The sequence below is a fragment of the Ictidomys tridecemlineatus genome, chromosome 2 (assembly GCF_052094955.1).
Source record: "Ictidomys tridecemlineatus isolate mIctTri1 chromosome 2, mIctTri1.hap1, whole genome shotgun sequence".
Lineage (NCBI taxonomy): Eukaryota > Metazoa > Chordata > Mammalia > Rodentia > Sciuridae > Ictidomys > Ictidomys tridecemlineatus.
In genome coordinates, this window is record NC_135478.1 from 20232690 (window position 1) to 20247017 (window position 14328).

At 49.5% G+C, this 14328-nt stretch overlaps 1 protein-coding gene across 6 annotated transcripts in view; it reads right to left on the minus strand.

The window, feature by feature from the left end:
• Vipr1 (vasoactive intestinal peptide receptor 1) overlaps nt 1–14328 on the minus strand; it is a 47658-nt gene that overhangs the window by 21189 nt on the left and 12141 nt on the right. For 5 of the 6 annotated variants that reach the window (XM_040290134.2, XM_040290135.2, XM_040290136.2 and 2 more), the window contains exon 3: nt 9723–9830. In XM_040290134.2, coding sequence (XP_040146068.1) covers nt 9723–9830 — 108 coding nt within the window. Of the gene's footprint in view, nt 1–9722; nt 9831–9927; nt 9990–14328 lie in introns of all 6 variants that reach the window. The other variant, XM_040290139.2, reaches the window with a different exon arrangement.

Sequence of the window (14328 nt, forward strand, 5' to 3'; positions counted from 1 at the left end):
TCAGATCTCTTCAACCTCCATCTCCTCCATCAGACCTCTCCTAACATCCCACTCCTATAATCAATCCATCAATACCTTTGTTCCAAACTGTTCCTCTCCCAGTCATTTCCATCCATCTATATCCTCCCTCATTCCTCTCCTTCCATTCAGTTCCTCCCTTAGTCCTCTCCTCCCAATGTGTTCCTTTACTCAGTCTCCTCCATCCATCCTGATCTTACCTCAGTCCTCTCAATAAATCCTGCTCCTCCCACAGTCCTTTCCATCCATCCTTCTCTCCCTTAACCCTCTCCTCCCATCCTGCTCCTACGTTAGTGTGCTTCTCCCAGTCTGTTTCTCATCCAGTCCTTTCCACCCAGTTTGGTCTGCTCCCAGTCCTCTTCATCCATCTTGGGTCCTCCCTCACTCCTCTCTATCAACCCTGCTCCTCCCCTAGTCATCTCCTAACCAATCCTCCCCTACTCTTCTCCATCCATCCTGATCCTCCCTCATTCTTCTCTATTCATCCTACTCCTCCCTGAATTCTCTCCTCCCTCAATCCTTCTCATCCCAAATTTCTATTTCTCCCTCACTCCTCTACATCCATCCAATGCTTCCCTCACATATCTCCCAATCTGTACTTTTTCCAAGTCCTTTCCACTCACTCTGTTCCTCCCATTGGTCTTCTCCTCCCAATCTTCTCCGACCTCCAGTCCTCTACATCCACCGGGCTTCTCCTTCATCCTCTCCATTCTCCCTCTCATCACTCAGCCCCCTCAACCGAATCTACTCCTCACCCAGTCCTCTCCATCCATCCTGCTCTTCCTTCAGTCCTCTCCTCTCAATCTCTTCCTCACCTCACCCCTCTCTATCAGTCCTGATCCTCTCATTCCTTTCCATCTATCCTCCTTCTCAGTTTTCTCCTTCCATTCTCTTCCTCCCTCAGTTCTCTCCATACATCCTGCTTCCCCATCCGTGATATTTTTCCATCCTGCTCTTCCCTTGGTTCTCTGCACCAATCCTAGTACTTCCTTAGTCCTCTTCATTCATTATTCTCCTCCCCCAGTAATCTTCTCTCAATCTCTTTCTCATCCAGTCCTCTCCACTCCCTCATTCGCCCTCATCCCTCTTCATCCTTTTCCTCCCTCAGTCCTCTCCATCCATGCTGCTCAATGCTCATGCCCACTCCTCTATGTTTCTTTTCATATGATCCTCTCCAATCACCCTGAAACAGAATGTGGAAGATCTAGGAAGAAACATGGTGGGTGAAAAGACCGAGGTGTGAGTAGGATGGTTAGGAAGGACTGAATGAAAAGAGGGTTGTTTTATTGGAGGAGCAGTGATGGAGGAGCAGTATGGAAAGGAAAAGGGATGGAGGAGCCATGTGATGAGGAGGCGTGATGGAGGGTCATGGTCAATGTAGAGGGGAGGGTAAGGAGTGAGGATGGAGCATTAGGGTGGAGAGGACTGAGGGAGAAGCAGGACTGAACTGAGGAATGAAAAAGGAGAGGGAGGGATATGATGAAGACGAATGATGGAGAAACAGGATGGATAGAGGGAACAGAGAGGAACAGGGCTGGATGGAGAGGACTGAAGAAGGAGGGCTATGATGATGAGGAATGATGGAGGAGCCAGGTGGATGGAGAGAACTGATAAAAGGTTATGGTGAGGGAGGACTAACAGAGGAGAAGAATGGGTGGAGAGGACTGGGGTAAGAGCAGGAATAGATGGAGAGATCTATAAGATAAGAAGGAGGGCTGTGGGGGTGAGGGGTGTTGGGGGAGCAAAACGAATAGTGAGGACAGAGGTGACCTGTCTATCCATCTAGCTCCTGGCCCAGTCCTCTTCATCCATCCTACTCCTCCTTACAAAAAGATTTTCATTTCTCCTGTACTTATACACCCCTCCTGGTCTTCCTTCAGCTTTTTCTTCCCAATCTGTTCTCCCCCCAGTCCTCTTCATTTATCCTGCTCCTCCCTCAGTACATCCCATCCTGCTTGCTCCTCCCTCAGTCCTCAGTTCTCCTAGTTCTCTCCTTTCACCCAGCTTCTCCCTCAGTTCTCTCTTCCAATCTTTTCCTCCCTCTAGTACTGACATCCATTCTATTTCTTCCTCACTACTCTCCATCCATCCTGCTCCTCCTTCATACCTCTCCACCCATTCTGCTCCTTCCTCAGTCCTCTTCTTCCAATTTGTTCCTCACCCCAGTCTTTTGCATCCTTACTGATCCTCTCATATTCCTCTTTATCTATCCTACTCCTTTTCCAGATCTTTCCATTCATTCTGTTCCTCATGGAATCCTTTCATTTTAATGTGTTCCTCTCTTAGTCCTTTCCTCCCATCCTGCTCCTCCTTCACACTCCTCCATCCATCCTGCTCTTCTCTTAGACCTCTCTTTCTAGTCTGCTCCTTCCCAGACTAGAAAGAGAGGTCTAAGAGAAGTCCTCTCCATCCACCCTGCTCCTCATCTTGTCCTCCCAATCTGTTCCTCCTCCAGTCCTCTCTATCAAGCCTGATTTTCCTTCATTCATCTTTATCACTTCTGCTCCTCCCTTAGTTATCTGTTCCTCTCCTAGTTCTCTCATTCTGTCCTGCGCCTCTCTCAATATTCTTCTCCCAATATATTTCTCACATCAGTCTTCACCACCCATCCTGATCCTCCCTCTCTATTGTTCATCCATCCTGCTTTTCCCTCAGTCCTCTCCTCCCAATATGTCCCCCCATCCCTAGTCCTCTACACATATCCAAAACTTTCTCATTCCTCACCATACATCCGGGTCCTTCCACACTTCTGTTCTTCCATCTCGCTCCTCCCTCAGTTTTCTCCACCCAACTTGCTCCTCCCTAACTCCTCCTCAGCCTATAATTTCTGTTTATTCCTCACTCCTGGCTATCTGTCTTGTGTTTCCCTCATTCTTTTCCTCCAAATCTGTTCCTTACCCGGAGTCCTCTCCATCCATACTGATTCTTATCCACTCCTCTCCTTCTACCATGTTCCTACCTCCCTTAGTACTTTCAATCCATCCTGCAGCTCCATAACTCCTCTCTATCTCACCTGCTCCTCCCTCAGTCCTTTCTATCCATCCAACTCTTCATTCAGTCCTCTCTGTATATCCTGCTACTCCAAGAGATGTCTACTTTCAATATGTACTTCCCCTGGTCCCCTTAATCCATCCTGACCCTCCCTCATTCTTCTCTATCCACCCTTCTCCTCCTTCAATCCTCTCCATCCATGGTGCTCCATGCTCACACTCACTCTTCTACACTTCTCCTTACATCCTTCTCCCCACTCACCTTGAATAAGGACGTGGAAGAGTTAGAAAGAAGCATGGTGGATGGAGAGTACTGCGGGGGGGCATAGGATGGTAGGAGAGAAGTGAGTGGATAAAGGGTTGCTGTGGATGAAGAGTAGTGAGGGAGGAGCAGTGTGGAAGTGAAATGTGGATAATGAGAAGGAATGAAGGATCATGGTCAACATAGAGGAGAGAAGAAGGAGTAAGAATGAATCAGTACAAATGGACAAGACTGAGGTAGATGCAGGATGGATGGGGAGGACTGAGAGCAGAACAAGGCTGTATAGAGAGGACTGAAGAAGGGAAAGGGCTATTTTGAGGAATGATGGAGAGAACTGATGTAAGGAGCAGAATAGATGGAGAAGACTGAGAGAGGAGCAGGGCTGGATGCGGAGGACTGAAGAAGGAGGGCTATGAAGAGAAGGAGTGATGGAGGAGCAGGATGGATAGAGAAGACTGAGGAAAAACATTGAATGGAGAGGGATAGAAGAAAAGAAAGGGCTGTGGTGATGAGGGATGTTGGAGGAGCAAGATGGATGCAGTGGCCTGAGCTGGCCTGTCTATCCATCTGGCTCTAGGCTCAGTCCTTTATATCCATTCTGCTCCTCTCTCTATACATCCTGCTCTTCCTTCAGTCATATCAGCCATTCTGCTTATTCTTTAGTCCTCTTATCCCAGTCTCTTCCTCCATCCACCCTCTCTAGCCATCCTGACTCCCTCATTCCTTCCTATGCGTCCTGATTCTCAGTCCTCTCAACCCAACCTGACCCTCCCTCACACACCCTCACCCAAAAGTTCTGTTTCTCCCATATTCCTCTCCATCTTCCTCCTCCTCCTCCTTCAGTCCTCTCTTCCCAATCTGTTCCTCATCCTTTCCATCTTTACTGATCCTCCCCATTCCTCTTCATCCATCCTGCTCTTCACAAATCTTCTCCTAATCTCTCTCACCCCAGTTTGCTCCATACACTCTGTTTCTCTCTCAGTTCTCTACATCTAATTCTTCTCCTCTAGCTATCTCAAATAATCTGTTCCTTCTCAGTCCTCTCCTCCCAATATGTTCCTCACCCCATTCCTGTACATACATCCTGATCCTCCCTCATTCCTTTACATCCATCCTGATCCTCTTTCACTTCTCTCCATCCATCCTTCTCCCTCCATCCAACTTGCTCCTCCCTAACTCCTCCTCACTCCAAATTTTTTTCTCCCTCCCCTTCAGTCTTTTCCTCCCAATCTTTTCCATAACCTACTCCTCTCTATCCCTCCTGATTCTTCCCCTTCCTCTCCTACCATCCTGTTTGTCACTGTGTCCTGTCAAATCCATCCTGCTCCTCTCCTCCATCCCTCAACTCATCTCTTAGTCCTCTCCATTCATCCTGTTCTTCAATCCGTCCTCCCCATCCATCCTACCTTTCCTTCAGTCCTCTAAATCTACCCTGCTGTTCCTTTCGCCCTCTCTATCCCTCCAGATACTTCCTCAGATGTCTACTCCCAATACTCGTCACCCTCATTCTTTCCATCCCTCCTCTTCCCTCCCTCTTCTCCCTCTATCCTGCTCCTCTCTCATTCCTCTCAATCATTCCTGCTTCTCCCTCAATTTCCTCTATAAATCCTCTCCAGTCATCTTCCCTATATCTTACCCTACTCCTCTCCAGTCCTTTTCATCCTTGTGATCCTCCCTCATCCCTTTCCATTTATCCTGCTTCTCCTTCAGACCTCTTTACTCATCAGATCCTCCCTCAGTCCTCTTATCCCAATGTGTCCCTCCCAGAGCCCTCTCCTTCCATCTTGCTCTTTCCTCAGTCATCGCTTCCCAATCTACGCCTTCCCCTAGTTAACCTCCATACAACCTGCTCCTCCCATGGTTACCTTCTCCCCGTATTCTCCTACCTCTAGTCCTCTTCATCCATCCTGATGCTCCCTCAATCCTTCTGTCCATCATTATCCCTAGGTTCTCTCCATCTATGATGCTGCATTCTCATGCCCAGCGCTCTACACTTCTCCTCATATGATCCCCTCCAACCACCCTGAATAAGGATGTGGAAGAGTTAGAAAAAAGCATGGTGGATGAAGAGGACTGAGGAGGGAGTATAATGGTTAGAGAGGTCCTAGAGGAAGGAGAGTTGCTGTTGAGGAGCAATTAGGGAGGAGCGGTATGGAAAGGAAAAGGGATGGAGGAGCAATTGGATGAGGAGGGGCAATGGAGTGTCATGGTGGATGCAGAGGACAGAGGAAGGAGTGAGGACAGGGAAGTAGGAGGAGAGGATTGAGGACAGAGCAGTAGGAGGAGAGGATTGAGGAAGGAGCAGGGGGGATGGAGAGGACTGAGAGGGGAGCAGGATGGATGGAGAGGACTGGGAGGAATAGGACTAGACAGAGAGGACTGAAGAAGGAGGGCTTTGAGGAAGAGGAGTATGGAGAAGCAGGATAGAAGATGAGGCCTGAAGAAGGAGCAGGATGGATAGAGAGGACTGAGATGGCAATAGCAGCAGGTTGAAGAGGACTGAGGTAAGAGCATGGCTGGACAGAGAGGGCTGTAAGACAAGGAGGTCTGAGGTTAGGAGGGGTGTTGGGGGAGCAGGATGATGGAGTGTAATGAGGCATCCTGTCCATCCATCCAGCTCCTGGATCAGCCCTCTTCATCCATCCTGCTCCTCCCTCAGTCCTCTCCAGTAAACCTGCTCCTCCCTCACTCCTCCTCTGCCACAAATACCCTACTTCTTTTGTCCTCTCCATCCATCTCGCTTCCCGCATCAGTATTTTCCTTTCATGCTGATCCGCCCTCACTACCTGTCAACCTTGATCATCTCAGTTCTCTCCCTCCAGCCCTGCCACTCCACCATTCTTCCATATCTGTCCTGAATCTCCCTCAGTCCTCTCCATGCAGCCCCCTCCTTCCAAACTCCCATCATTAATCCACTTCATCATTATCCTCACCCATCCTTCTCTTCCATCACATCTTCTGCTCCAAATCCATTATGTTCCTTCCTTTGTCCTGTACATCCAGAGAACATCTTCCTCAGTCCTCTCCTTAGACCCTGCCCTCCCCTCCACTTCCTCATGATCAGTCATCCTCTCTCAGTCTTCCGCACTCCTCCTCCTTCTCCCTCCTCCCTGATCCTCCCTCACACCTTCTCCTCAGCCTTGCTCACCCCTCCAACTGTCACTCACCTGCTTCATTCCTCTGTCCTCCTCACTCTCCTCATCATCTCCTCACCCCTCTCTGTCACTTCTTCTCCCTCAGGAATCTTCTTCCATCCCACTCTGTCATCAGTCCTCATCAACTGTCCTTTCTTTGGACCTCTCCATCAACCTTCCCTTTCCTTTCTTCTGCTCATCTAAATGGCTCATCTCGCAGTCTTCTCCATCCACCCCGCTCTACCCTCAGTCCTCTCCATCTTTCTCCTTCCTCATCCATCTTGATAATCCCCCACAATTCTGTTCACTACCCATATTCCCCCTCTTTCCTCATCTGCATACTTCTTGTTCCTCTACCAGGCATCACCATCCAGCCCTGCTGCCCTCTCATTCCTTCATATCCAACCTGCTCAGTCCTCGCCGTCCAACCCTGTTTCCCCCTCACTCCTGCTTTCCCGCCCAGTTCTTCCTTCACTCCTCCCCGTCTATCTTCCTTCACCTTTACTCTTCTCATTAAAGCCATCCTGTTCCTACCTCAGTCCTGTCAGTTCAGGGTGACTGTCCCCCTTACTACCCACACAACCTGCCTTTCTCCTACAGTGCACCTTCCCCACTGCTTGTCATTCACAGTGAAGCTCCCTCAGTCCTCTCCCTAAACCGTGCTCTCCCCTTGCACCACCTCATAAGTGGTGTTCCTTCCTCGGTCCTCTCCATCCATTTCCCTCTGCACTTAGTTTCCACATTAACATCATTTTCTGTCATTCATCCTCACCAATCATGCTCTTCCCTAGGACCTTTTCATTCCCCTTTTCTCCCTCAGTCTTCTTCATCTGCCTGGTTTAGCTCTCTGTCCTCCTACAATCCCTTTGGTATTCTGCATGTATCCAACTCCTCCCTCGGTATCTCATTCCAACCTGCTCCTACTTCAGCCCTCTGGGTTCAGCCTGTTCCCTGGTGGCTCCTCCTCATCCTCCCTTCTCCTCCATCAGTTCTTTATTCACACAGTCCTCCCCCTGTCCTCTCCTTTTAGTGCCGCAACTCTCATTCCTTCTTACCCTTCGTGTTCCCCTTTCTTTCTTGTCCATCTGTACTTGTTTTCCTTAAGTCCTCTCCATTTTCATCCATGTCCTCTCTTGTCTTCTAGGTCAAGCTGGTTACTCCCTCAGTCCTCTCCCTTCACCCTGCTCCTCCCCTAATCCTCTTCATTTATGCTGCTCCTCGCTCAGTCCTCTCCATGCATGCTGTCCCCATCCTCTCTCACCTTCCACACTGCTCCTCATGTGGTCGTCTCCAACCATCCTGATCCAGGATGTGTAGGAGAGAGGAAGAAGCATGGTGGATTGAGAGGACTGAGGGAGGAACAGGATGGCTGGAAAAGACGGCAGGAGGAGAGAATTGTCATGGATATGGAGCAGTGAGGCAGGATCAGTATGGTAGGAAAATCAAGATGGAGGAACTATGTGGACCAGGCAGACCTGGGGAGGCACATGGCAGATGGAGAGGACACAGTGAGGAGGAGGAAGGAGTAACAAGGATGGAGAGGACAGAGGAAGGAGCAGGATGGGTGGAAAGGATTGAGAAAAGAACAGGGTGGATGTATGGGTCCAAGGCGGGACCAGGGGTGGATGAAGAGGCCCGCGGAAAGAGGAACAGAGCTGTGATCAGTAGGAGTTATGGAGAAGGATGGATGGAGAGAGCTGAGGAGACCTGTTTATCCATCCTGCACCTCCTCAGTCATCTCCATGTAACTATGCTCCTCCCATACTACTCCTCTATCCTGCCCCTCTCTCAGTCTTATCATTACACCCCTTTCTTCCTTCAGATCTCTACACCCACCACAATCCTTCCTAACTCCTTATCCCACAACCATCCCCTCTTGACTCAGTCCTCTCTGTCCATCATGCTCCCCTGTCTCTCTTCTCTCCATGCATCCCAATCCTTTACCAGTTCACTTCACCACATTGCTCTTCTATCCATTCTTTCCATATTCTCTCCTCCTCCCTCAGTTCTCTCCATCCATCCTGCTATTCTCTGGATACTTCCTGCCCCCTTATAGCTCCTCCTGCACTTTCCTGCAACTTGGACTTGTGTGGGGTGTATGTAGACTCTCTCTCTGTTCCCTCTCTCACCTCCATACTGTCATTACACAAACCTCTCACATTTTTCTCCTCCACCACAGTTTCTAACTGAATTCAAGCCACCATCAAATATTGCATGCCTTGTCATTGAGTCTTCCCATTTCCTTCTCAGAGAAACCAGAGTTTCCAACAAGAACCTAAATTGGACCGTGCCTGTCCGCTGCTCAAAATCCCCTATGGCTTCTCACCAGACTTGGGACAAAACTCACATAGGTCATCAATGCCCTGCAGAATCTGTATCTACCCTCACCTCCTTCCTCTGAGCTCCAGCCATGCCATCCTTCAGAAGTTTCCTTAAATGTTTATTGTACAGTTAGTGATTCTCTCTCACACACTTATCCCCTGGCTCAGGATCTCTGCCTAGTGACCCTTTCTCATCTCCAGGTCTTCACACTGTAGCTGAAGCATCACCTCCTCAGAAATGCTGTTTGAAACACCTGCCTTACAGTGCCCTCACTCTCTTCTTTCTCCTTCCCAGAACTTCTGACCCCTTATGACGTATTTGTTTATTGCCACACTAAATGCCTCTCCAGCTAGATCCTTGTTCCCAGAGGGCAGGCAGAGAGGGTGGTTGTTTCCAGTGTCCCCTTCCTACTGTTTTCTAACCCTGTTCTTTGTGTACTAGCAGGTACTTCATCCACTGAAAGGAAGAATGAATGACTGTGTGTTAGAGGCTTCTAATGACTCAGGAGCAAGAAAACCCACTTCCTAAAGAGTTCCCCCGCCACTTTAAAAAAAATTTCTGTCTCACATGTGAACATTCATTTAAGCAGAACAAGACAATGTGTGTAAGCAAAGCTATATGGCAGTTTCATGGAGCCCAAAAGATCATCGGCTCCAGGCAGCAAAAGACTGAATCACAATCAACCCAAGACAACAGGAACATGGGAGCCATAATTTAATTAAGCACCTGTCAGTCAATCAGTTATCAATTGTTAAGCAAATATTTAGTGAGCCCTTCCCACATTTTTATCTCTCTGTGAAGAGCTAATCAAATCCCCTGAGTCCTTCAAAGATCCAGTGTTGTTGCTTCCCAGTTAAGGATCCCCCCCACCCCCATCACTCCAACCCCTTTGTCTACATCCCTTTGCCTTTCCCCTTCCTTGAGAAAGGGAGTCCCTACTCCAGCAGGCTCACATTTACCCACCAAAGCTCCTGCCCTTCAAACCAGGATTCTTACCTTGAATGGGGGAGAAGAGCTTGAAGATGAGGGGGCAGGCCAAGACGACCACCTGGCCCCGAGGGGTAGCCGGCCAGCAGGTAAGGTTGTCCCACATCTTGCTGCAGCCTGTGTGGTGAAGGCAGAGGACACATGGGTCACCAGAGAAGCCCTGGGACCTGAGCTCACAGGTACCACTCTATTCCTCCTCCGGATAGTCTCTTACCTTTGAGCAGCTCCAGTCTGAGAGGGGAGGCACAGACTTGCCAAGGCTGTTCAGGACATGTCCTGACAGGGAGAGGGGAGAGAAGGCATGACTACCACTCCATGGTCCTCAGTGAGGGATGGAGTGCCCCTTTGGGGTGGGACTCCCTTTCTCACTGTTTATTGCAGTGATGGAAGGCTTCATCTGGTATTTGATGGGCAGTAACCAGGGATGCCAGGCAGGTGACCTGCATGGTCCTACACAATGATAAATCCTCTTACATTCTGCATGACTTTCAGATGTGCCACTGGGCCTCTGTGTAGATGTGGGCTTTTGCAATGACCAGAGCTTGGACTCTTGCTCTATTTTACGTAAAAACGTAAGGTGCTTTTTGCACAGGCTTAACATACATGAAGTTTTCCAGGAATGTAACCATTGAGAAAAGGGGGAGAGGAATATATACCTTGTTTTGTTCTGAACTTTAGAGTCATTTGATGATTTGGGAAATCATGTTACCCACAGCAACACTGTTTGTGATATTTGAGTCACTGATATAACCACCTGCATATATCAATCTGCATTTATAGCCCTCACATTCCCAGAATTTATATTTATAGGTACAACCTTCAGACCATATCTTCTTATCTTTTAGTGCAATCATGCCTGAATGTGTACACAGCATTGCATTACAAGTTACTTTCCTTTTTGTTTGTCTTTCATATTATAGCTAGAACATCTTTTTTTGGTAGCACAATGACCTTTCTTTTTACGATTTTTGAGAAAACTGACATTTAGATTTCAAAAATGTATCACAAAATTCTCATCAGCAGCAGTTTAAGGAATTTCAACAATGGTGATAGATCCTACTTTACTGACACAAACAAGACTTTTACGACACACTCAGAAAGCAAAACATGTCCCAGAAGGGCCGATTATAAACCCTATTTTTTTTTAAAGAATGAATATGAGTGGATTGTGAATCTCATTTTATAATAGTAAAAAGTGACCTTAGGAAAAATGTTGTTATAAAAAGGAGGTGTTGGGTACAATGGGGTGACAAGTATATTAGGGTTCATCAAAGTTTTGACACTCTGCATAAAGCTCACACATCAGAACAAATGTCTCCAGCTCAGTTGGGTTAGGAATGGTGATGGGGGCATCAGAGAAAAGTCTGCAGCACACGCTGTGGGCTTCACTGTGTAGCTATGAGTTTTGCAGGACCTGGCTAGTCAGGGGCGTCTCCAGAGATCTGATTTACTAGGCAGATGCAAATGCCATAGGATCAGGGTGCCCTTGAGTGACTACAACTACTCTGGACCCCCTCCCCTGGGGGAGGCTTAATTGTCTCTTTGCAATCCTGCCAGTCCCATAGATTTGCTCAGGAAACCCAACCCCTGAGCCAAAGTCAACGCCAGCTGGGCCAAGCCCAGCCCAGCCCAGGTCCGAAGGTTCCCAAGTTCCCAAGAAGGGGGCCTGGGAAGAGGAGGTGGAGGGATGTCCCCACTTAGGGGAAGAGACTCTGAGTGCTGGATTGGGGCAGCAGTGGGAGTGGAGACTGGAGGCAGGGACCTCTGGGTTTGCAGTAGTCAGGTGGCACCTGCAGCTAAAGGCTGAAGAAGACACTTGAACCCTGGGGTCTGGTAGGACTAGTCACCCCAACCGCTTCCACCCCAACCTACCCCAAGAGCACCTGCAGCCTTGGTCTGGCTGCTGGTTCTCTTCCTTTCCTGTGCCAGCCTCTCTGGAGGCCACGTAGAGGCCTGGCGGGCCAGTCAAATTCTGCTTATGGTTTAAGACCCTGTTAATATCAAACACATGTAGGCTTGGTATGTGCCTGGCACTGTTCTGCCCTCTTTTTTTAAAAAAATAATTTATTTATTTATTTTTAAAGAGAGAGGAGAGAGAGAATTTTAATATTTATTTTTTAGTTTTTGGCGGACACAACATCTTTGTTTGTATGTGGTGCTGAGGATCGAACCCGGGCCGCGCGCATGCCAGGCGAGCACGCTACCGCTTGAGCCACATCCCCAGCCCCTGTTCTGCCCTCTTTGAAGGAATAGCTTATTTAACCCCTCCATTTCACATCTGAGGAAACTAAGGCATCATGATTAGGCGCAGCTGAAGGTCACCTTGCTGGTGGGAGGTGCAGCCTATTCGCCTGTTCCCACTGCTGGTTTGAAGGGCTCCGAGACATTTCTCTGTGGATTTGGTTGCTGCTGGCCTTTGTTTACCCTCCTCTGACAGTGCCTGCCACACCCTGTTTTGTAGGCCAGCTATTGTTGCTTGGGTCCTCTCCAGACTTCAGACTCTGAAGCTCCAGCTGCCAGCACAGTCTGGGGAGCCAATTCAGAACCCGGCTTCTGGCCCAGAACTTGGCTTCACCAGAGGTGGATCAGAAGAGAGGGAGACTAGGCCCTGACCTCGGGTAGGTCACATTGGGCCTCAAGGAATCACAACCAAACAACTGGTCCTGGGGTGCAGGCCATCAAGTAAGGCAGGAAGCCAGGGAAGAGGACAATATGGGGGATGTGTTCGGGGAAGCCTCTTGTAAAAGGCAGGGTAGGACTGGTTGCTGAGGCAGCAGGGTCAGGGAAGAAGTGGAGGGGTCATAGCCATGAAAATACTTGGTATGTGGAATGGCCTGTTGGCCTGGGAATATTTTTTGTGTGCCCACTGGGTGGGGTTGTTATCCCAATAGGAAAGCCCAACCTGAGGCATGAAATAAGGAATGGCAAGGCAGGGTGGCATTGGGCCTCTGCTGTGTCATTTTCTAGAAGTGCATGCACAAAGAGACACATATTCACACAGAACCCCAGGTGCGCGCACACTAGCACACACACACACACACACACACACATACACACACACACACACACAGAGATACTTATGTGGACATGAGAAGACTAGACACAAGCAAACAGGTACAGAGGGCCACACAATTCACAGAGACGGACATGCACAAGGACAGACCCATCTGAGCATACCATGGACATTTACTCTAATAGAAATGCTCCCAAATTGACACACAGGGGCACAGCATACCAGGTAGATGCATCTAGGCATTTACAGGCACATATCCACGACTCCTGGGGATACTCAGAGTCAGAGCAACAGACTCCGGAGAGACAGACAGAACCCCAGATAGGTATGCACCAGAAGTGTGAACTCACATGTACAGGAACACACACCCAGTCCCACACAAGGTCACGGGCAGACACACAGCCCATAGACCCCTGCCTGCCCTCCCCTGGATCTCAGGCTGGCTGCCGAATGACAGGGTGTTGGCACTCAGCAGGCATCCGGTGCCAGCAGTGATCTCATTAATATCACGAGGTGGCCTGCCCCAGGGCTGGGAAGGCACTAAAGTGGGGCCTAGAGTCTGGGGTCTGGGCCTCCCAGGCCAGCCCATGATCTGAAGGTCTGGGACCTGTCTGCAGCCTGATCCTCCTCTCTACCCTGGCAGGCAAGTGTGGGGCACATAGGCAGTGGGCAAGTCTAGCTACCCCTTGACCCAGCCTCAGTCCTGGACTCAGGAGACAGGGGCATTTTACCCTGTGAGGGGCAAGGCCCATCTGTGAGGTCACCTACACTCACTTATGTGTGCAGGAGATAGAGCTTGGGCATCAGAGCCAAGGAGCAGGGGCTCAGGAGAGGTTCCATAACTGTTAGCCTCAGGGCCTTGGCTGGGGATCTGGAGAACCCAGCAGGACAGAGAGGTGCTCCTGACTCTTACAGGCTGTCCCATCCCTGTAAGCCCAGCCTTGTGGAGATGACCTGGGACAGAGGCCCAGAGCAGATGCAGTTACTTCACTCTCTCTGCCTGAGGAACCAACTTCTATCCTCAGTGAGCCTTGAACCTGACCCACCTGGCTCTCAACAGGCAGTCTGCCTTGGTATCCCCACTTTCCCAGCCTCTCTGCTTCTCCAAACCTGTTCACCCTCCAAAATCTGGCTCAACCTCCTGTTGCTGAGCTGTCCTGGTGGCCCTGTCCTGGGCAGCTGGGTCCCACTCTTCATACTACCAGGCTGGAGTTCTCCCAGATCCTTGAGGAGGAGCAGCAGGGACTCTCATGTGCTCAGCCTCTAGGGCTGACCTTGACTGGTCTACTAAGCAGGATAATGAACTGATGGTTCATTGGGCCTGCTGAGGGTGGGTTGGGATGGGTAGGCCACTGTGTGTGCCTAAGGACTATTATGTATGGGCAGTGTCACTGTTAGTCCTCTGGGTATTGTGGTGGCAGCATTTAGGGTTGGGAGAAAGAAGCAGGGCTCCAGCTTCTCTTATGATTAAGTATTCCAGATTTGTTCACACTACCCCAGTACTCCTTGCTCTGCATTTCCAAGATGGCTTTGAGCTTCCAGGTAGTCCCTATGGAGGTCACATGGCTGAATGGCCCACTCTTCCTCTGAGATGCTACCAGT